General features: G+C 38.6%; 2 protein-coding genes across 2 annotated transcripts in view; one reads left to right on the forward strand and one right to left on the reverse strand.

Annotated features, from left to right (window-relative positions):
- Positions 1-2156: 2156 nt before the first annotated feature.
- SMURF2 (SMAD specific E3 ubiquitin protein ligase 2) overlaps positions 2157-23457 on the reverse strand; it is a 42325-nt gene continuing 21024 nt past the window's right edge. The window contains exons 8-18 of the mRNA XM_045299694.1: positions 21019-21103; positions 18207-18365; positions 15626-15821; positions 14149-14252; positions 12953-13067; positions 10539-10717; positions 9498-9635; positions 8470-8590; positions 4798-4999; positions 3710-3785; positions 2157-3262 (exon numbers count right to left, since the gene is read on the reverse strand). Coding sequence (XP_045155629.1) covers positions 3163-3262; positions 3710-3785; positions 4798-4999; positions 8470-8590; positions 9498-9635; positions 10539-10717; positions 12953-13067; positions 14149-14252; positions 15626-15821; positions 18207-18365; positions 21019-21103 — 1475 coding nt within the window. The 3' untranslated portion in view covers positions 2157-3162. The remainder of the gene's footprint in view (positions 3263-3709; positions 3786-4797; positions 5000-8469; positions 8591-9497; positions 9636-10538; positions 10718-12952; positions 13068-14148; positions 14253-15625; positions 15822-18206; positions 18366-21018; positions 21104-23457) is intronic.
- Positions 21815-23457, forward strand: part of LOC105979021 (60S ribosomal protein L34-like) — a 4098-nt gene continuing 2455 nt past the window's right edge. Inside the window, exon 1 of the mRNA XM_045299946.1 lies at positions 21815-21842. Within this exon, the coding sequence (XP_045155881.1) occupies positions 21815-21842 (28 nt within the window). The remainder of the gene's footprint in view (positions 21843-23457) is intronic.

Consider the following 23457-nt stretch of genomic DNA (forward strand, 5'->3'; position numbering starts at 1 on the left):
AGTGAAAACAGCATTCATTTTATTGCTCGATTTCGGCATGGGCAAATACATTAATTTTTAAAGACCATTTACACAGATGTTATTGATAAAGCTCATGTAACAGCTGAGTGACAATACAAAGAATATCAACGCTAAAAACACTCTGTAATAAATACAAATACAATGAAATTGATAAAACTTTGCTTTTAAAGTCAGTCTTAAAGAAGGGAGAATATTACATTAAGTGAACTAATTACATCTAGAAACAGAACAACTCAGCATTTGGTACAGTCATCATCCTAACAAGAATGTTCAATACCACGAAGGGCATCCATTGACTGGAGGCTGCAGATTCAGAACGGAAGCCAGAGGAGCTGCTCTAATGAACTGTCAAGGTGGCCGGGCCTGTCTTAACTTCCAGCCATGCACCAAAAGTTCAAATCAGACTTAGTGTTATCAAAGAAGACACGCTACATTGTTTTCAAAGAAGGGAAACTTGTGCTCTGGACTGTAAATACAAGAAGGAAAAATCAGACTTGGTAAAAATAAAACCCATTCAAGGCAACAAACTATGTGCAAATGAAATGTACACTATACAAAGCACTATTTAAGAACTCTACACCATGAAATCAGACCCTTGGAGACAAAACTCACCTCTGTGCTCATGAGCTCTACAGAATAACCACTGTTCATAAGTAAGCACTCAGGATGGAACAGTATGTAAAACATACCATGTAGCTGAAAGAACATAACTAGAATAGTTATGGAAAAGCCTAGCTAAAAGGGACACGCAGAAATAAATATTCACATTAAGCATGAGGTGCAATGATACGCTGGGCTTTTTGTTTGCTTAGCACCCATTTAGAAGTAATCAGGTAATGTAATTTTGAAACTGAAATCGTGTTTATAAATCGTGGTGATGCCACAGACTGGTAAGAACCAAGGGAAATCTATTTATTTTAAAGCTCTTTTAAAAATCATTATCACAAAGTTAAAAAGGCACTCAGGAAGCAAAGATATCTGCCTGCTCTATCTTGTACATTATAGCAATTAAGAGTAACATTTCATAATTACTGCATCCCTGTCAGACCTGGCTTCTACAAAATGTTGATCTTGTACTTACTTTTTGCGGGAGGACTAAGAGTAGGCACAATTACAGGCTGCACTAGTGCTTTACAAGAAAGATGAGCCTGCAACCAGTAAGGTCCTATTGTGAAAGCTGAACACTACCGATGGTCAAACAGTACAGCGATCTACGGACGTTTCAAGATGTCGTCAGTACTAAGAATGCAGTAGGTAAAACACAATGGGAAGAAAAAGGTCACATAAGCACATTACAGTTGTTAGAGTTATGAATACAATGAGCTTGCTTGTGGCAAATTTGGCTGATGAAATACATTTAAATACTTATAAAACTACTTAGGTAGTACACAACGTTCTTTAAAGCAGCAAAATCTCCACCCCTTATCTCCCCTTTCCCCCCCTCTCAGTGAAAGCTTACTTGGAATCCCAATGCACGAGAGTGAAAATCCAGCTGCGCTGTGTGAACAGCCTAGGACTTAAGAGGCCCCTGTTCTCTCTGGAACCTTTACTCTGGAGGTCAAGGTCCCAAGAAGCATAGACAACCACTCCATCACAGGAAGTATGTTGAGTAGGAACGAAAGGATCTACTCATTTGATAATTTCAATACTACCTTCCCAACGGTTGGTGTTGGGATTAACACACCCACACACGGTGCAGATTTGTAATGGCTGAATTGAAAAATCCACTCATGGTTTCAAATTTTCTTTTTTTTTTTTTGGTTTCAAATTTTCTAAGCCCTCACCCTAGAGGTTCTAGGTGTCTTCTGGATCATGCAATAGGCCACATACCCTGAAAAGCCAAATCTGGACATTTCAAATTCAGTTGATTTTCAACACTAAAGGAAAAGGGCTTCCTTGACTTCAAAAATCAACCCTTTAGTTAAAAAATAATTTATCCCACAGAGTTAGTTATAAGCACTGTTTAGGTACTATTCACGCCCCATATACCGCCAGGACCACTTCTCCACTTCATTTTGTTAGGTAAAAGCAGGACTTTCTAAGTTTGCTAAATAACCTTTAGTGAATTTTTCCTTTTTCATCATTTTTTTTTAAATGTCACAAGCAGGGCAGGGGAAAAAAAAGATTCAGGATGGTTTACTTCATAGAAACTGATGCTTTAATTAAAAGAGTATAAATTAGGTGCATTTGTCATAGGAGACTTTGGTTTATAGAAATAGTATTTATCGAAGATAAGCTGATCCAGAAAAAGAATGGACATTCCCATCCCATCCACATGCTCTCAGGAGCTATAAAAAAATGCAGTATTTCTATGTAAGATGAAAAATAAATCCAAAACACCTGATCATATTGGTTTCAGATTAAAAAATGGTATTTGTTGCTGTTATTTTTATGTCTCTTAAACAGGGAGCCCCTGAACACAGATTCTTATTGTATCAAACGCATACATTTAGACTAAGTGGTTGCATTAGGATTTTGACACCCAAATCTTTACAGCTGTAATCCAAGAAACTCATGCTTGAAAAATATAAAAAAGACTCACTTAGGCTAGGTTAAAACATATAATGCAAAATAGAATGCTTTGCTATAGGAAAACTGTAATTAAACATGTAAGTGGCTTAATTTCATAAAAGATGATTCTTTTAACCAATTTTTTTACAAAGTTAGAATAATCCAAAATAAATTTATTTTATTTTTACAAAGAGCAAGTACAGGAGCTGTTAAAAATCATGTATCCAATTAAACTGAAACGTGACTTGTACCGACCGCTGAAGTTGTCTTGATGGTTCAGAAACTTGAAATCTGTGAAGCGATTTGAATAGATTACCTTTTATAAAAATAGTAGTAGTCTTTACGTGTCGAATACTGCCTAACTCTGGAAATGTAGGAAAAGTCAGCATTCTTTAGGTTCAAGATATCAATTTTAAATAGCAGCTGAATGTGGCCTCATGGCAAAGCATAAAGACCTTTTTTTTCCCCTCAAAAAGGAATTTCAAAATCGTCCTTTCCCCTCACAGTGTCCTAAAATTAAAAAGGGGGTAGGGGGATGGGAGTTCTGTATTTCAGCATTCTTCAAAACTTTGCTGAAAGGAGGCTGTTGATCAGGGGCATAAAATAGTCCTGGGGTCATCCTGGATGTCATCATTCCACAGCAAATCCACATGTTTCTTCGATGGCTGTTAGCAGCTTTTCATACAGCTTCTCGTAGCTTTCATAGGGTGGAATGTCAATTCTATTGAAGCTGTGAATAAGAGCAAACCAGATTTTGTACCAATCATTCAAATAAGTACACGGGCAGAGGAAACCTCTACTACTACAGCCAAGTTACTCTCACTCAGCATGCTACACAGCCTCTAAAATAGAGACTATCTCCTTGGGGGGCTCCTACTAATCTCAGAATAATTTCAGCATCTAAATCAAAGAGTCACTTAGCATTCGTTTGTTGTTTTGGGGTTAGCTCTGCTGGTACAGTGTTTAAGCACTCACGCTCTCCTGCTGACCAAAAGTTGACCGTTGGAACCCACCCACCATTCTACAGGAAAAAAGGTTCTTGCCTATCCTGTAGGGGGCACCGTAAGTTGGAAGTGACTAGATACTCTTAAAGGAGTAAGAACAATCCATTGAGAGTCCAATCTGCAAGAAGCCAATACCTACAGGGAGCAGATAAAGGGGCTAACAAATACCTTACCAAGTGTGAGCTTTTGGCAGGTTGTTGGTACAGGCATCAATCTGGTGTATTGTGAAGAGCCGTGGGCCTGCAGCACCTGCAGACAAAGTCAAAGTGGGTCAACTCATGATTCTTCAAATAAAACACACACACATACACACACACAACGTCAGGAGAATGCTGAGCAACCCACACCCAAGCTACCACAGGAAGCAAGAAAAAGCTGGGCATGACCCTTAGATAAACCTGGATTCTTTAACAGCCCAGCATTTCAACCTGAGGGGGGAAAATTCCTGACTGAAATTGTTGCCAACTTCCACCCTCTGTACAAATTAACATCCCAAAAGATGACTAGCAACTGAGACAAGGCCAAGAAGAAACACAGACACTTGTAGATCTGAAGCGATGATAACATGGTGCAAAGTTAGGTTTCAGAACTCAAGTTGGACTGGAAAAGAAAAGCAGCCTAGAGAATAAATTTCAGCAAGAAAGGAATTCTCCATACAGGTAGTCAGTGCAAAACAACTCAAAGCGAGTGCTCCTCCTGGGCGCAGCAGGCAGCACAGCTGGATACGCTGGTCTCTGCTCTGTGTCACCACAAACTAAGGGGCTGAGAGAGAAGGAAGCAAGGGCCACCAGGAAGCATCTCGGAGATGAGCAAATCAGCCCACAGGGAATGGTTTAATTTTATGGAACTGATTCTTAAAATGGAAAAGGTTGTAAATAAATGGTGTGATGCCATGCCGTAACTCAGAGTGCTTCTGACCAAGTCAATGCCACCCTCCACTGCTCCTGCTGAGTCTTCCTATTAAAAGAACAAAAGGAGAGGAAAGAGGCATAGCATGGGGTAAACGCTTAGCTATGTTGAACTTGGAAGTAGGTGGCTTCCCTACGAGAATTGCAACAAAAAAAAAGTGAGCAAAACCCAAAAGGTTGAGCATCCCACATGCCATATATAACATACTCTCCTGCCTGCAAACACAGAAGACAGCTAAAAAGGCTTTGGGGAGGAACAGAGGTGAGGAAGGAGAAGGTGGTAACCAGATATGAGAGCACACGGTTTGTAAGACACTACACAAGTAGACTACGGGCAGCCCCCGCTCCGGTACCTTGTAAAGCCTTGAAGCCTTGCAGAGGCACCCTAGATGACCCTGTCACAAACTGAAGCAGCCGTGCTCTTCGCTCTTCATCAAAAAACTCCACAGCTTTCCAGAACCACTTCACAACGTTGCTATCTGGTGTACAGTGTTTTAACCGGGTGTTCACCTTCCAGTCATTAACATCTATCTTCCCAAGTCCACAAATGATGAGCTAGCAAGTTACAGAAATAATAAGTCAGTGGAAGCCAAAATTATTATGCCCCAAACACCTCAAAAACGGAACTCTGATTTGCAGTGTTAGCTCTTAATCAAAAGTGCCCATCAGAATCACCTAGAGAACTTTTCCAACTATACACACCATGTCTCTGCTCAGAGACTAATTCGGTGAGTCTGGGGTGAGACTTTAAGGGTCTCTATTTCCCAACACTTTACAGATCACAACTCTGCAGGTTCTCTGCCCAGCCTCACGCTGGACAGAGCAGGTCGATAAGTCATAAATCATAATAAAATTCTAGTTATAATAATAATTAATAAACGAGCACAAAATGAGACCCAAAGAGTAAACACCATTTTTAGTTGGGCCTCACTTATGGGTTCAACACTCACTGGCTTTGTGATCTGGGGTGTGGGTCCCTCCCTTGGGCTCATGTCCTCTGTGGTAGGTTGGCAACAACTTCTAATCCACAACTCCTGTGTTTAGCACAGGCACTCAAAAGATTGTGTTGACTAAATGAGTTAATGCGATCAACTCATAGCCTTAAAAGTGTACCCAAGCAGAAAATATACTTGGGCACAGACAAAGCAAATGCTTGGCATGTTGATGCAAGATCCTTCGAGTTAAACTTTTTGATGGTGTTAATAGTAACATCTCCTAAGGGTCCAAACATCTTACAAAGATGTTTATGGTGAATTTCAATATGTATAACATATAATAAAATGGAATTTACAATCCTAAATTTTAGAATTAATTTTGTTAATCCAGTATAACACTAAAGTATAGATTATTTTCCCCCTGAAAACTGGAATGATTTTATTAGAATATGTAAACTCTACCCTTACTGCATAAAATCTCCAAGGTTCCAAAGATTTTACTGAATCGAGTCGCATGGAACACTGAAGAGGCTATTCAAATAGAATTACGGGTATATGTATAACACTAAAGATACCTCTCTAAATGCTTTTCTTTCAAAGGAGTGGTAATTATAGGGCCAAATTCTTCACTCCTTATATAAAATAATGAAAAAAGCTTATATTTTAACTTCACTGCATTCTTACTAAGGTTTTCTTCTTCTATACTATGATCATTTCCTCTTACCCATTTCACTATTGAACAATTCAACCACAAACAAAAAGGGAGAGAGTACTGAGCAAGCCAATTTTTTAAGATTTATTTAACAGGTTTAGTTAAAAGGAGATAAATGGTTGCAATTAATACATACAGTCATGTTTTACATTATGTGTAGTCTTGAAATGTTTACGCTACAACTATGTAAATATGGAATGCTGGGTGGTGGTGTTGGTGCTGGTGGTGGTGGTGGTGGTGGTGGTTAGGTGCCAACTAGTCAGTACGGACTCATAGTGACATTGCACAGAAGAGTGAAACACCGCCTGGTCCTGTACCACCCTCACAATCATTAGGTACACTGTTGCAATCACTGTGTCAATCCATCTTCTTGACTGTCTTTCACATTTTTACCAACTTTCTCCTTTAGCATATCCTTTTCCATGGACTGGTCAAAGTCTTGCCGTACTACATTCTATGGAGCATTCTGGTTCTTCCAAGATACAGCACTTGGTTTTTTTTTTTTTTTTTAAATAATCATTTTATTAGGGGCTCATACAACTCATCACAATCCGTACATATGTCATTTGTGTCCAGCACATTAGTACATATGTTGACTTCATCATTCTCACAACACCAGCTTTACACTTGAGGCCTTGGTTTCAGCTCCTTTTCCCCCCTCCCCCTGAACCCTTGATAATTTATAAATTATTATTTTATCATATCTTACCCCATCCAACGTCTCCCTCACCCACTTCTCCGCTGTCCGTCCCCCCAGGGAGGAGGCCATATTTAGACCTTGTCATCTGTTCCCCCTTTCTCCCTCACCTTCCCTCCACCCTCCCGCTGTCGCCACTCTCTCCACTGTTCCTGGGGGGTTCATCTGTCCTGGGTTCACTGTATTTCCAGTTCCTATCTGTGCCAGTGCACATCCTCCCGTCCAGCTGAATATGTAAGGTAGAATTGGGATCATGGTAGTGGGGGGGGAGAAGCATTTAAGAACTAGAGGAAAATTGCATATTTCATCGTTACTATACTGCACTCTGATTTACTCCTCTCCTCCCCGCAGCCCTTCTGCAAGGGGATGTCCAATTTCCCCTGGATGGGCCCTGGGTCCCCACTCTGCACTCCCCCTCATTCACAATGGTTATGGGGTGTTTTTTGGTGGGGGGGCTCTTTGATGCCTGATACCTGACCCCTTTGCCACCTTGTCATCTTACAGGCTGGTGTGCTTCTTCCATGTGGGCTTTGTTGTTTCTCAGTTAGATGGCCCCTTGTTTATCTTCCAGCATGTGGGACCCCAGATTCTGTGTAATTTGACAGCTTGGCACCATCAGCTTTCTTCACCGCATTTGCTTATGTACCCACTTTGTCTTGAGCATTCGTGTCGGGGTAGGCTAATGTGTGCTTCTTTCTTGTGGGTTTTGTTGTTTCTTAGCTGGATGGCCACCTGTTTGTCTTCAAGCCTTTAAGACCCCAGATGCTGTATCATTTGATAGCCGGGCACCATCTGATTTCTTCACCACTTTTGCTAATGCCCCCCCACCCCACCCCCCACCTTTGTCCTTAGCGATCGAGTAAGGGCAGGCTGGTGTGCTTCTTCCGTGTGGGTTTTGTTGTCTCTCAGCTAGCTGGCTGCTTGTTTATCTCCAGGTCTTTAAGGCTTCAGGTGCTATATCTTTTGGTAGCTGGGCACCAGCACTTTGTTCTTCTCTCAGTCTGTAGCACTTTCAGTATTCTTTACCCATACCATCATTAGAATGAATTCTTGTGCTATTTTCCTTATTCTTGTCCAATTTTCACATGCATATGAAGTAAATGAAAATACCACGGCATGGGTCAGGTGCACTTTAGTCTTCAAAGTGACATCACAGGGACACTATGAGTTGGAATCAACTAAATGGTAGTAAGAGTTTGGTAAAAAAATTTTTTAAAATTTTTTTTCAAATGACTTCAGTGGAAATTTATTAAGGAACTTAATTATAAAACCAGACCTGAGTTCAGTTGAAGACCAACTTTAAGTGAAAAATAAAAGACTGACACTGTTACTTAACAGGAAGAATCTAAGGATATTCAGAGAATTTATCCTGAATGTTTTAATTATTTCCTCTATGATCATGTCCCCTTTTAAAGCAAATATAAAATCAATGGGCTAGAATTTTATCTAAAGAAACTCTAATGGACTTTATCTAAATAAACTCTAATATGGTGGGGCCCAATTAATGTGATTGAACTAAGTAAATCACAAGAATGTGTACATAAGACAGGAAATCAGAGTTCAGAACAAGAAAGGGCAATAGAATAAATAAGATTAAAAAAATTTTTTTAAATAAAAAAATAAGATAAATCGCAACTTTATCTTGTTCCACTAGCCACTGCCTTAATGTTAATGCACTGACCTCTAACTCCTTTTCATCAAATGTCTTCAACAGATGCTGGGGGATTACTTCATTAAATCCTTTCTGCAGAGCCAGGAATTGAGCCTCAATGCCTCGTAAAAACCTCCAGTTCACATAGAGCCTACAAAAATTGGGCAAGGGATTTAGATGATCATATACACTCAGCTCCAGTTATTATGAGTGACTGCCTACATCAACAACCTTGCACTTAACACTCATCTAGCATTTCAAATTTAGTCTAAAAGAGTCTCCGACTAATAGGGATAAATGGATCCTGAGCTGTGGAGCAGTTCAATCTGATACAAAGTGGTAACTAGCAAAAGCAGTAGAGATAATGCATCTCTTCCAATCAGAGGAACTCCTACTTCCTCCAGTAAACAGAAAGTTTACTAGAGCTGAGATGAGTCTGTCTATAAACATATTACCTATATAGAGTTATAAGGTCAAGATCTATATGGTGCATGCATTAGATGATAAAATGTTTTCATCAGTAAAAACCCTGATGAGATTTATTTCTAGGCTTATTTGGAGCCAATAACCCACGTAAAGGAGCCATGTCATAGAGCACAGCAGTGCTCTGTGTAGCTCCCTGTAGCAGCCAAACTGTCGCTGGCCTGCTGACAGGCTCTTGTCACACAGGTTTAGGCCTTAGGAAGATTTGCTAGCTTTTGTGCTCTGAGAAGTATGCTTCTCATCTGGGGAGGGAGGGGCTTTGAGGAAAGGAAGCAGGCCCTGCCCCCATATAAGCAGAACCCAGCCCACAGTAAAAACTAAAGCCCTAACAGTGACCCCATTTGAGCCATGAGATACGAGCAGAGACCACCGTGACAATTCAGTCCCAGCAGACAGCATCTGAGTAATGATGTGCTATCCCACAGTACTGACCTCTTACAGTGTGAGAAACAGTAAAATAATTGTTTAAGCCACTACATTCTTTATAGCCCATTTTGTAGCAATGAGTAACACTGCCTAAACACCAAGCTGTTCAATAATTAAATCCCCAGTTTTGAGAACACAGAAGTGCCTACCTGACATATTCTTTTTTGTTTTCTTCAGTTACTGGGATACTTTTGCCATTTGGTTTAAGTTCATGTTGAATAATTTCACCATATGCATTATGTTCAACACAAAAGGTATGGTCCAAGACACCTGTAATATCATTCTCACTAAGGGGGGAAAAAAAAGTTGCTTAGCTGGGAAACCTAAGATGCAGATTCTGTTGATGCATGAACTGTTGAGAGATAAACTACTTTGTGACATTACAAATATAAGGCAGAATCCTGTTATTATTCACCCAAACCACTTGGTTCTTGGGCAGAAAAGTTGAACGGCTTTAACTTCCAGAAATACTGGGCATACTTCACGTCCTGAATGATGAGGAAGAGCACAGGCAGGCTGTGTTAGGCCCACCAAGACAGGAGAATTCCCCCTGTGGTGCTCGTGTGGGCGATGTCCTGTGTGAGTGTCTGCGTGTGCCTCCGAGGGACCAAAGAGCTGAGCATCCCCAGGGAGAAAGCTACTTGTGGAGTCTGTAACAGTAAGCATCACCCGTGTTATCTTCATCAGTTCCCCAACAGCCAGTTCTTACAGATCTCAAACTCTGACCCATAGTCTCCCTGTAGGACAGAGAAAAAACTGCCTTGGGGACTTCTGAAACTGGCTTTTTCCTTGAGTAAGAGCCCCACCTTTCTCCCTCAGGGCACCTGGTTTCCAACCGCAGGTCCAGTGCATGACCCACTAAGCCACTAGAACTCCTTACGTTTTTACAGACACTCTTTTTAAAAAGCCTGGTTTCAAGATCACCACTTCATGAAAGGCAATGGCAGCAGGAATTCCTGATTCTCTTATGTCCAAGGGTGAATAGACCCTGCATCACACAGACGAAAGGATCTCTAATAGAGTACACTAGATGGTTTCCTTTTAAAAGTAATAATACTAACTTACAACCACTCCTAATATTATTGTCTATGCACAGTTTTCAAAATAAAAATGCACATCTACTTTGTATACCAAGTATCTTTCTTAAAATCAGAAATTCTAATAAAATGGATACAGGATTCAATACATACAGTATCCACACTAAACTGTTATGAAGATCTGGATCAACTAACTCCATGTCATCCAAAGTAATCGACTTCCCAAGCAACTGTTTGTAAAAAGGCAAGGTGAAGCCACCATCAATGTAATGTCCATGAAACACAGCCATTCCCATGATCCGGCCGACGAAGTGGAAATAGGATAAATGCTCCTGGAATTAAAAAATGTTTACAGAAATATTCAAGTTACAAAGTACCTAGGGAACTTTTAACAAAAAGTAAATATTTAAACACACATATTTTGGGGCAGATATCAAAATTATACAGTGATGCCCAACTAATTAAATGGAATATGTTATCATAATGCTCACGGAAGATTAGGAAGTGTTTTTACAACACAAGCTCAAAAGTCTTTATATCTATATAAAATAATGTATTACATAAGGGTCAAAGCCCCTCTCAAAGGGCAGAAAGCACTTTGTTCAATTTAGATACTAAGTCCTTACTATACTACAGATGCAGCTTCATCATAACACTCAGAGACCTGTTCTCTTTCTCTCAGTTCACTCCTACTGACTGGGTCTTTTAGAACCAGTACTTTAAAAAACCCATTTCCCGCTTCTTTTACTAACCAAAAAAAACAAACTCATTGCCATTGAGTCTATGTCAACTCATAGCAACCCTACAGGGTAGGGAAGAGCTGCTCCTGTGAGTTTCTGAGCCTGCTACTTTTTGCAGGAACGAAAGCCCCATCTTTCTCCCAAAGGATGGCTTTGAACTAATGACCTTGTTAGCCACCCAACTTGTAACCACTACACCACCCAGGTAGTTGAACCTCAAAACATTATACACGAATCTCAAAACACTATACAGTATACTGAAGAGTTGAGATTTGGTGACAGTCTTGGATTAGAATCCCAAATTAGCCCTAAATCGTTACGTATTCTTGGGCAAATTACTTAACCCCAAGAGGCCTAATTTTCCATATCTGGAAAAATGGGACTAAGTAAGAGTACCTCTGTCAGGAATGAAAGGGTCTTTCCATAAGGATTAAAATGAGATGAGGCCCACCAGCATATCAAGCACTCAACTGTGAGCTGTTCACTACTGGCAGGGTTAGGATGGGTCCTCAGGCAGACCCATTACCTAAATATCACTCCTTTATAAAGAATTCCCTATAATGATTTAAGCGTTTCTACAATGTTCAGATATATTTGTTTTTTCCTTATAGGTTGTATTGTTATTTGTATTTTTTAATTCTTCTATTTAATGAAAAACCCTTAAGCTTTATCTTTAAATCCCTCCCTTTTATCTTTTAATAAAATCTTATTACATTCCTTTTCATTTTAAAGATTCCTTTTTAAAAAAGTAATATCTAGGCATCACAAAATATTCAGAAAATATAGGCAAATCTAATTTTCTGAGATAATCACTTTCAACAGTATGGTGTGGAATCTTTCAAGATTTATACATCTAAATATCAAATTGTATTATTCTGTTTTATAATCTTGTTTCACTTAACATCATAATCACCAATGCTGTTATTTCACAATTTTTTAGTGGTTGTATAGTATATGCCATATCGAAAGATCAGAGAAATAATTTAACAATAATAGTCATCAATAGCTGCTAACTTTGCTGGGTGCTTAATATTGTACCAGAACTGTACATATGCTGTACATAGTCGTATGTAATTCTCACAACTCCTCTCTAAGGTACAAACTATACTAACTGTAATGTAAAAATGCATAGGTTAATGCCAATACATTTGTTATATAGTATATTTCTCATCGTTAGCAGTGACAAAATTGAGACTAAGCCAATGAATTTGCCCAAGGTCACAAAGCTAGTATCGGTGGGACCAAGATATGATCCCATGTCTTTAATTTCAAAATCAATGCTCTTAACCATAGATTAAAAGAAAAGAAAGAAAAAAACCCACCGCCATCCAGTCGATTCCCATGCACAGCAACTCTACATAAGGTTTCCAAGACTGTAAACCTTCGCAGGAACAGACAGCCTCACCTTTCTCTCCTGGAGCAGCAGTGGAGTTTGAATTACAAACCTGCACTTAGCAGCTCAATGCTAGCCCACAGCACCACCAGCACTCCTTCAACAATGTAGAAGGGGGCTTCAAGAAGCTCGTGGGAAAACTCCATTATTGTTTCATTCTATTTTTCTAGGAAATTTTCTGAAATCCCCTCATACGTTATTCTGCTTTATGTCACAGGTAATCCCCCTCTGTGGACAACTATATTGTTTCCAATTGGGGTTATTACTACAATGATGCAATGAACACAGCTGAGCCCAAATCGCTGCACAGATCCATAATCATTGACTTGGGGAAATGTTCTTTAAGAATTACTGAGTCAAAGGGTATAATTAGGACAAGATAAGCAACGTCTATACAATAAACTATCCTTATCAATATCACTAAAAATCCATACCGGGTTAACAGCAGAATCAGGATTAATCTGTAACGTATAGATATCATCCCTTGAATACTGGAAAAGGCCATAGTATGGATTCAACATTTCATGAGATAAGAGATACAACCATTCCCTAGAAAACAAGACATAACAAAATATGTTTTGTTAATAAATATATTTTAAGATGTGCCATCAATTTTGCATAGGAGCTCGAACAAAACATTGGAATCCGACCCGATGCATGTGATTCTTGTAAACAAAAGCAGTTCCTGTTTCGGTCACTCAGCATTAGTTGGCATTGTTAGTACATGTTGTTTAAACCTTTTGCAACTGTGTTCTGCGCGTTTTGCTATAATTTTCTTAATTTTTGTGGCTTGTTGTACTGTTTCTAGATAAAAAAACATGGGTCCTAAGAGAGTTTTTTGAAAAGAATCATCATGACAAGGAACTGGTTAACTATGTTACCGATATTATAGATGATAATTTAGTAAATCCTTTTAGACAACAATTAAGGAAATGCCAATAGCAGACCACATTAGACAGATTTTTTTTTTTTTTAAGAGAAAGCCAGCCAGGTCCTAGTGAAAAAGGCAGAGAAGGGAAAAAACTCCTGAAAAGCAGCTACCAGTTGATTTTTATGGAAGGGGATTCCCCTTCCAAACAATGAGTCTCTCCCGTATCTCCTCTCCACGTCTGTGTCCACAGATCCAGATCCTCATCACTCTCCAGGTATGGGCCATACTGTAGTTGTTAAAAACTTTTTTAAATATTGTGTTTCTTACTTAAATTATATTATTTAACTCTGAACGTATTTACTGTACTGTGAAATTTCTATGTAATATTTTGTATAAAAAGGCAGAGTTAGGGTAAAAACTTGGTGGTCGAGAACGGATTAGTCAATTTTCAGTTATTTCTTATGGGAAAAATTGATTCAAAACTCGACTGCATCACGTCTCTTCGCTCCTTTTAGAATGAATTAGCGTCAAGGTCCGGGGTTCTACTATATAATCAATCCATTAAGAAATTCTAAAATATTTTCCTGATATCAGTAGTAACCTAACCACATCCTGAGTGTTACTATTAGGTTATCCTCTATAATTGCAAACATTTGGAAATATATTAAAACATAAATATTGACAAAAAAGCTAAACTGCAGAAGTATCTTAAATCTATGTAAGGTTCTACATTTCACTGACTGATAAGCAAGTCTTTACCTGGCAACCCCTCCATAGTCAAGGCCTTCTTCTCCACGAAATTTTATCATTAATCGCTTCCACAGGTCTTTTGGACGCATTTTCATGACCTGTCGATATGATTCCTGAAAAAAATTAAAAATCCTATTGTTATCAGGTGTTTTTAACCTATTATTTAAACTCCCCCCCCCCATTCAATCCACAAAACATGTATATTTAAATAAAGTGAAATTTTTTTAACAATCAAATCAATGGATAAATTTCAAATGTTTTAAAACTTCATGGAACTTTTGAAAATAAAAGGGATAGAATGTAATGCTACTGAAATATCATGTTGAAGGCCAACTATCAGTGGAACTCCTTAGTAATGGATCCACTCACATACAAGGGGCTTCAAAAAATTGATTAAAAATTCCACTATCTTTTACTTCCATTCCTCCATGAACTTTTGGAAGCCCCATCATATTAAAGGCAAAATACAATTTGGGAGAAAAAAGCAGATTTAAAAAATGTTTACCTAATTCTAAGCCAGAGGTACCAACAGAAAATAAAGATAAAAGAGAGAAGTTTCAAGAGAGCACAACCATTAATGTGAATCTTCATTAAGATTAAACTTATTTTAGAATACAAAGTCAGAAGTCTTCGCAGTAAAAAAAGTTCATCTCTTAGGATTGCTGTGCCCACAAACATCTTTTGCCCAAATAAGTGGAAATGCCCCTGCCCTTGACGTCTGCATATGTAAGAACACTGAAGCTGGCAGTAGGGCAGGAATTCAAAGAAAAAGGCATTGAGAGTGAATTTTTCAGTAAATTAAGGAAGTAAGCTATCTATAATAGTTAAATAATTTCCTGATTTAAGAGTCCCTTCCCTCTGGGATAAGTGGGTTATGAGGCTGCTAACCACAAGGTCATCAAATCCACCAGCCACGCCAGAGGAGAAAACGAGGCTTTCTGCCCCCGTGAAGATCCAGTCTTGAAAATCCACAGGGACAGTTCTACTCTGTCCTACAGAGTCACAGAGTCAGCGTCAACTCAATGGCATTGAGCTTATTTTGGGGTGTTCTTTTTTTAATTAATAAATCATTTTATTGGGGGCTCTTACAGCTCTTATAGTAATCCATACATCAGATGTATCAAACACATTTATACATATGTTGCTATCATTATTTTGGATTGGTTTGTTTATTTTAACTCTTTGGAAGAATTAGAAAATAAAGGATGGATAATATTTGCAGTTTTAAGAACAAATAAGCATGTACAATGCAGAGACCAAGCTGAACCACTCAGAACATCTCACTCTTCAACCCATTCCAACGTTTACCAAATAGGTTAATCTCTCCTTAATGTTACTGCCTTTATTCTTCCCAATAAAAGAATGAATGAGAACCTCCTCACACAAAACGGATATGACCCTCAAAAAATATAAAAAGCATTCTTGGGAAAGAGAGTTTCCCCCCCCCCCCCCCCACTCCATTTTAAGATAAAACCTCTCTGTTTACCTCAAAAATTTCCTCCCTGGACACCTCAATGCGGCAGTGGCCTGCCTGAGGCTGTTGCTGGGAAAGCTCTTGGCGCAAAATTTTAAGTTTCTGAACCAGGTCTCTCTTGTACCTCGGGACTGTCAGACACTCCGTGTCGTCAGGGCACACTGATACCACCTGCTGCTGCTGCTGGTCCTTCAACTGGTTCTGACGACTAGAAGCAAAACGGGTATTAATTAAGCCTTTTAAATACACAGGACCTCAACTGTGTATTTTAAACTCACATACTATAGAAGAGAGGAGCCCTGGTGGTTCTAGAAGTTCCTCTTTGAGCTGCTAACATAAAGGTTGGAGGGAGGGGTTCAAAACCACCAGCTGCTCCAGGGGAGATGAGGCTGTCTATTGCCAGTACGCATTTGCAGCCCTAGAAAGGATGGGGAGCTGTAGTCTGTCCTGTATGGTGGTTACAAGCTAAAATCACCTAGATGGTAGTGGGTTTACGATACAATTCTGGTTATACCATTTCTCAAGCCTCACTAGGATGATTGGCTTGACTTTTTCAGCAATAATAAACCAGTTCCAAAGCTTCTTTTATTACATATGAATTTATGTCATTACATAAAGGATTATTATCCATAAAGTTGGATATAGCTGTTGAGAACAAATTTCTCAGTTAGTATTTTTCTTTTCACAATTTGGTTCACTCACGTGAAGCACATGTCACACACTACCCTTGTAATCTAGACTCTGCTCTACAAATACATGAAGATACTCTCCCAAGCATGCTAGAAATAACAAAATCTTAATGAATAAGTTTAATATTGATTTTTTAAAAAGACATGTAACAAATTTTAGGATACACTTGCCCAGATATATTTTTATTCTCCAGGCATAAAATACTATAAGATGCATCTAAGAATTTTCTTTTATAAGAGGATTTTTTTAAATGAAATGAGCTAGGTAATTCCAACAAGCTGTCAAGATTAGGAAAGTTGTATTTATTAGAGTTTAAGATTAATTTTACACACAACAGACAAAATCATCATCTCCTAACTTAAAAGTAAAAGAGTAAAGGCAAGTTATGATAAAATATACAAAAATAACTCATTTCAATAGCAAATCATTTGGAACTTATTTTTACCTCTCAGGTCAAGTTAACATACTATTAACAACTCTTACAAACATTATAGTAGAAAAGAGTTACGAAAAAATTATCCCCAATTAAAATCATACAATTATATAAAAAAACAATAAATAGATAAGCCTTTGAAAATTGTGAATTTGGCTGTTTCACACCAAATACAAAAATGAACCACAGACTTCAATGTAACTTAAAACTCTGGAACATGCAAACACAGAAAAATGTTATGGCCTGGGCTGGAGGACGATTTTTTGGATATGACACCAAATAGACAATTCAGAAAAGAAAAGGTAGATTCATTAAGATTTATCAAAATATCCTCTTCAAAATACACTGTTATAAGCGCGGGGGAGAAGAGCTCCAGACTGGGAAAAATGTTTGCAAGGCATACTCTTATAATCTGATAAAGGTTTTGTATCCAGAATATCTAAGGAAATCTTTAAACTAAAAAAAATAAAGACAAAAGATTTGCAAACACACTAAGAGATGCTGAGCATCATTTAGTCACTAGGGAAATGCAAATTTAAACCTCAGTGAACTATCACTGTAACACCTCATAGAATTAGTAAGATTAACCATATTAAGTGTTTTTGAGGATGGGGTGCAACTGAAACGCTCATACAATGATAAGAATGTGAAATGGTATACTCACTTTGAAATACAGCCTGGCAATTTCTTAAAAAGTTACATATAAACCTATTGTATAAAGCAGCTACTCCACTCCTACTGGTTGGAATGTAAATGGTACAGACAATAGGGAAAATTGCTTAGTGGTCCCTAAGTTAAAATAGAATGAATTCTCCATCACCCAATAATTCCACTCTTGGGACTTAAAAGCACTTGAGACTTAAAAGCAGGGTCTCAAATACATGTACGTACACCAATGTTCAAAGCAGCATTATTCTACATAGCCAAAAGGCGGAAATGACCTAAGTGTCCTTCAATGGATAAATTAAATGTGGCTCATCCACACATTTAATGGAAAGCCACACAGCCATAAAGAGAAACAAAATGTTGATACATGCTATGAGATGGATGTACTTTAAAGACATCATACATCATGAAATATGTCAAGAAACAAAAGAACAAATATTGCATAATGCCACGTACGTATGAGCTACCTAGAATAGGCAAATTCCTAAGAAAATAGACCAAAGGAGCTGGGAGAAGAGGATAGAAGGCAGTTAGTGTTTAATGAGTGTCATGTTTCTGCTTGGGATGTTAAAAAGATCTGGAAATACGAGTGATGGTTACACAACATTATGGAATGTACTCTTAATGCCACTGAATTATACCCTCAAAAATGGTTAAAATGATTTAAAAACAAAACAAACTCTCTACTCAACAAAGTAATGTATTGAAGAGAAAAAGCATTCTATCATATTAAATTACAAAAAGCAAGCATAGTCTCCTGGTATTCACATTCACATTTTAATGTATATTGCTTTTAAAACTTACTTTAAAACTAAATGCAAGTTAGCAGAGAGCCGAGGATCTGTAAACTGTGTTGTTCTGTTGTTATGGTCAACGAAATAAACTCTGCCTGTTGCAGTATTACGGATCTCCCATCCAGGAGGCAGCGGACCAAGCTCCTCACAATTGATGTTGCTAAGATCTCTGCAAAAACAAATAGAAAATAAGAAACACCTCATTGCTGGGCCTGCTGGGCTAAGTCATTGCAAATGACACACAACAAGCCCATAGAGTCTGAGAAAACGTATTGTTTCAGAAACTTGAAATGTTCAGCTGGAATCCTTAATTCCCAGTGGCTTAACAAACACACATATTCAAAACCCAATCCATAAATGACTCAGAAAAACATCACATAACCTACATTTTTAGTAAATGAAGTTCCTGGGATGTGAGAAGTACAGTTTGAAATGAGCATAAAAGCCACCAGAACCTTTGCCAACATTCAAGTTGTACTTCAATACTTGCTCTGACAGAAAATATTGTTTAACAAGGATCAGTGATATAAGGAATGGCATGTTTTCTAAAAGCTCCCTTCAATTATTTCTTTGTGTAAATACATGCCCACAATGATTATCTGTAAATAAAAGTAGAGATAAACTCTCCAACAAGAAAAACTGAAATGCTTGTGAAATTGTAAACCTGAAAACAAGCAGTTTTTAAAGGATAACTGCTCCATTTGAAATTTCAGAATCCAAAAAGCTAACAAATGAAGACGCTGTTCAAGATTCCCAAGGAAGAATACTCCCAGCTTACTGCTACACTGTTAAGTAGTGATAGGCCATAATCACTGTTAGTATGTTAGGTAAAATTAAATGAGTTCTGGTGGCATGTGGGTAAGCATTGGGCTAATTACAAGGTCAGCAGTTTGAATCACCTCTCTATGAGAGAAAGATGCAGCTTTCTACTCATAAACAGAATCTCCCGAACCTACGGGGGTTCCTATGGGATCCGCTGAGAGTCAGAATTGACTCCATAGCAGTGGGTTTGGGATTTTCCTTTCTACATTCAAATGAAGCTGTGTTAAGGAAGGTATCAAAGAACAAGGAATACACTTAAATTAGTTTAAAATGAAACTTTTTCAAAATGTCTTTCAGAAATATCAAGCTATGTTTTTACCCCAAGTCAATTTTCAAACTCCTAGACGATGTGCCTCTACTCTTCTTAGTGGGGAGTAAAAGAAAGGGGCTTTCAGTGAAAGGGGTAATGCACTTAGGGGGAGAAGTGCAGAATATGAAAGAAATTCTAATAAATATCAAACTAAAATAATTGTCAGAAAGAGTTGAATTTTTACATAAGCTATTTTTAGAAATTTAACTAGACCAACAAGCATCACGATAGAGATAAGACTGAAGATGCCAAAGATTCCATTTTACTTGAATCTACAATCAATGCTTATGGAAGCAGCAGCTAAGAAATCAAATAATGTACTGTTGTACAAATCTGCTGCAGGAGACCTCTTTCAACAAGGTCACTTTGAGAACTAAGGTGTGCCTGATCCAAACCTAGGTATTTTCTTTTTTCAATAAATAATTTTATTGGAGGCTTGATACATCAAGCACATTTGTACATATATTGCTATCATCATTTTCAGAACATTTTCTTTCTGCTTGAGCCCTTGCTATCTGCTCCTCTTTTTTCCCTTCTTCCCCTACCCTCTCACCCTCATGAACCCTTGATAAATGCTAATTATTTTCGTATCTTTTATTTTTTATTTTCGTATCTTATACCATCCACCATCTCCCTTTACACCAGTGGTTCTCAACCTGTGGGTCACGACCCCTTTGGTGGGGTCAAACGACCCTTTCACAGGGGTTTCCCGATTCATAACAGTAGCAAAATTACAGTTATGAAGTAGCAACTAAAACAATTTTATGGCTTGGGGGTCACCACAACATGAGGAACTGTATTAAAGGGTCACGGCATAGGAAGGTTGAGAACCACTGCTTTATACTATCTCCCTTTACCCCATTTTCTGTTGTTCGTCTCCATGGGGGGCAGGGGGGGGCGGTTAATACATCGATCATTGTAATCAGTTCTCCCTTTCTCCCCATACCTTCCCCTCCCCTCAGGGTATCACTACTCCCATTATTGTTCCTGAGGGGTTTATCTGTCCTAGATCCTGTGTGTTGAGAGCTCTTATCTGTACCAGTGTACATGCTAGGTCTAGGCAGATTTGTAAGGTAGAACTGGGGTCATGATGGGGGAGGGGGGAGCATTAAAGAACTAAAGGAATGTTGTATGTTTCATTGGTGCTATACTGCATTGCACCCTGGCTGGCTTGTCCCTTCACCAAAGTATTTTCAATCATCTATTTATGTGAAAGTTGGACAATGAATATAGCAATCACTAAATAATCATACATTTGAATTACAGTGGCAGTGAAAACTACTGAAAGTATCATGGACTGCCAAAGACCAAACACATCTGGACAAAGTATAGCCAGAATGCTCCTTATAAGTGAGGGTGTTGAGACTGTCTCAGATACTTTGGAATTCTATCAGGAGAAACCAGTTCCTGGAAAAGGACATCATGCTTAGTAGAGGGTACGTAAAAAAGAGGAAGAACCACCAGGGAGATGGTCTGACACAATGCCTGCAACAATGGGATCTACCAGCAACTACTGTTAGGATAGCACAAACCTGGTGGTGTCTCCTTCTGCTGCACACGGGGTTGTGGTGAACTGGAGCTAGCTCGACAACACCTAATAGTATTCTTAGAAGTTAAAGATTCAATAATCAAAGTCCTAAGTAAATGGATATTCAAAAGGTTATGAGGAACACTTAAAACATGCGCTTACCTAGGCACTCTTGGATCATGCCACGTGCTCACACCAGTCTGAGTATGCAAGAAATACACCTGACCTTGTTGTGTTGTTCTCTGTTCTGTAAAATTAAAACAAACACTAATAAAAACATTTATAAAGTCCAAATCAAAGATGGTTCTAGACAGTAAGAGGCTATTATACCAACAAGGAAACCCTCCAAATAGCAAATCTATTATATTAGCCAAAAAAAAAAAGTCATTTTACTAATTATTTGCTCTGAACTCAAAACCTTTTCCTTTGGCAACAATCTTAGACTGGTGATGAAGTTTACAAGTCAGCTATCTAAAAGCCAACTAAACTTATGTGGTTCAAATACTAAACATGCGTCAATGGGAAACAGAAAACAAGATTGTCACACCAATAATTAAACAAAATGAAAGCTGACAAGATGATCTTCTACTTTCTTTTTTTTTTAAATGAGCTTTTATTTGTCTTAAATATGGAACCCACAGGGGACAAAAGAAGGCTCAATTGAAGAAGTTGGCTAACATTGGGTAGATTGTGAGAACTCTTCCAGAGACTTTTGAAGGATTTAGAGGTTGATAATGCTTATTCATTATGTCTAAATTTATATAAGAATTTATATTTTAAAAAGAATTTATGAATTGTGTTTTCAGGACAGAAGGGTTATTACCAAGAAAAAAATGGCTCAAACAGAAGCTAAGAAATAGTGGCTACATGGGAAACACTTTGTACACTCACACTACCATGGTTAGCATTCCAAAGACTAGGTTTTTACTGAGAAACAGACCTAATGCTAAAACGGAAGATGACCACGTCAGATTACAAAATGAAGGGTAAATTCATCATTACATTAACTGCTACAAACAGAAAATCATAGTTCAGCAAAGGTGACACAATCTTAACCATCACAACAGTTGTTACTGCCAGACACAATCTATTTATGTTCAAAATAGACAAAATTCTTTCTATTGTTGTAAATATGGAATGTTAAAATGGTGAGAGAACAAGTGAAGAACATGAATAGGCAGAAATGGGAAAACAACGAAGTTAGGAAAAAGGATTAAAGAAGAGAGTGGGTGTATACTGGGGAGAAAAAGCTAAAGGTGAAATTAACTGAAAGCCTTTTGGAAGAGCATAGGAAGCCACAGAGAAAAAGAGTTTGGAAAAAAGCTTCATCTGCATGGCTACCTGGAAGGGATAGGCAGGATAAACAAGAAGGAAGAGAGAAGGGGATGACAGTTGGGGGGTGGGGGGTGGGGCATGGGAAAGGGGAAAGGAAGTGGGTGTTAACAAACCCAAGGACAAGGGAACAACAAGTGATCCAAAATCCAAAATCAGTGGCAAGGAGGGTGTGTAAGAGGTCTGGCAGGGCTGGATCAAGGGCAATGTAACCGAGAGGAATTCCTTAAACCCAAATGAGGGGTGAACATGATAGTGGGACAAGAGGAAAGTACAAAGAAATAGAGGAAAGAACTAGGAGGCAAAGGGAAGTTATAGAGATCTAAGTACAGACATATACAGATATAAATATATTTATATATGATGAGGGGGAATTAGATCTATGTGCATATAGTTATAGGTTTAGTATTAAGGAAACAGATGGACAGTGGGCTCCTACTCAAGTACTCCCTCAACACAAGAACACTTTGTTCTAACAATTTGGCAGTATGAGATGTTCACCCTCCTGGCACAATCACTGAAGACAATGGGTGCACAGCAAATGTGGCAAAGAAAGCTGATGGTGCCCAGCTATCAAAAGATAAGGCATCAGAGGTCTTAAAGGTTTGAAGGTAAACAAGCAGCCATCTAGCTGAGAAACAACAAAACCCACATGGAAGCAGCACACCAGTCTATCCTATAGGCTGGAAGATAAACAAGTGGCCATCTAACTGAGAAACAACAAAGCCCACATGGAAAAAGCACACTAGCCTATGAGATCACAATTTGTCGAAGGGATCAGGTATCAGGCATCAAAGACAAAAAAAATAATCATAGCATGTGAATGACGGGGAGTGCGGAGTTGGGATCCAGGACCCATCTGTGGGAAATTGGACATCCCCTTGCAGAAGGGCCGTGGGAGGAGACGAGCCAGTCAGGGTGCAGTGTAGCAATGATGAAACAGACTATTTTCCTCTAGTTCTTGAATGCTTCCTCCCCCACCACTATCATGATCCCAATTCTACCTTACAAATCCGGCTGGACCGGAGGATGTACAGTGGTACAGATAGGAACTGGAAACGCAGGGAATCCAGGGTAGATGAGCACCTCAGAACCAGTGGTGGGAGTGGCAATACAGGGAGGGTGTAGGGAAGATGAGAGAAAGGGGGAACAGACAGCGGAGAAGTGGGTGAAGGGAAAGGTCAGATGGTGTAAGATATGACAAAATAATAATTTATAAATTATCAAGTGTTCATGGGGGAAGGGGGAGCAGGGAGGGAGGGGAAAAAT

This window comes from Echinops telfairi, unplaced genomic scaffold (assembly GCF_000313985.2).
Source record: "Echinops telfairi isolate 266 unplaced genomic scaffold, ASM31398v2 ScPeMD7_7458;HRSCAF=8496, whole genome shotgun sequence".
Lineage (NCBI taxonomy): Eukaryota > Metazoa > Chordata > Mammalia > Afrosoricida > Tenrecidae > Echinops > Echinops telfairi.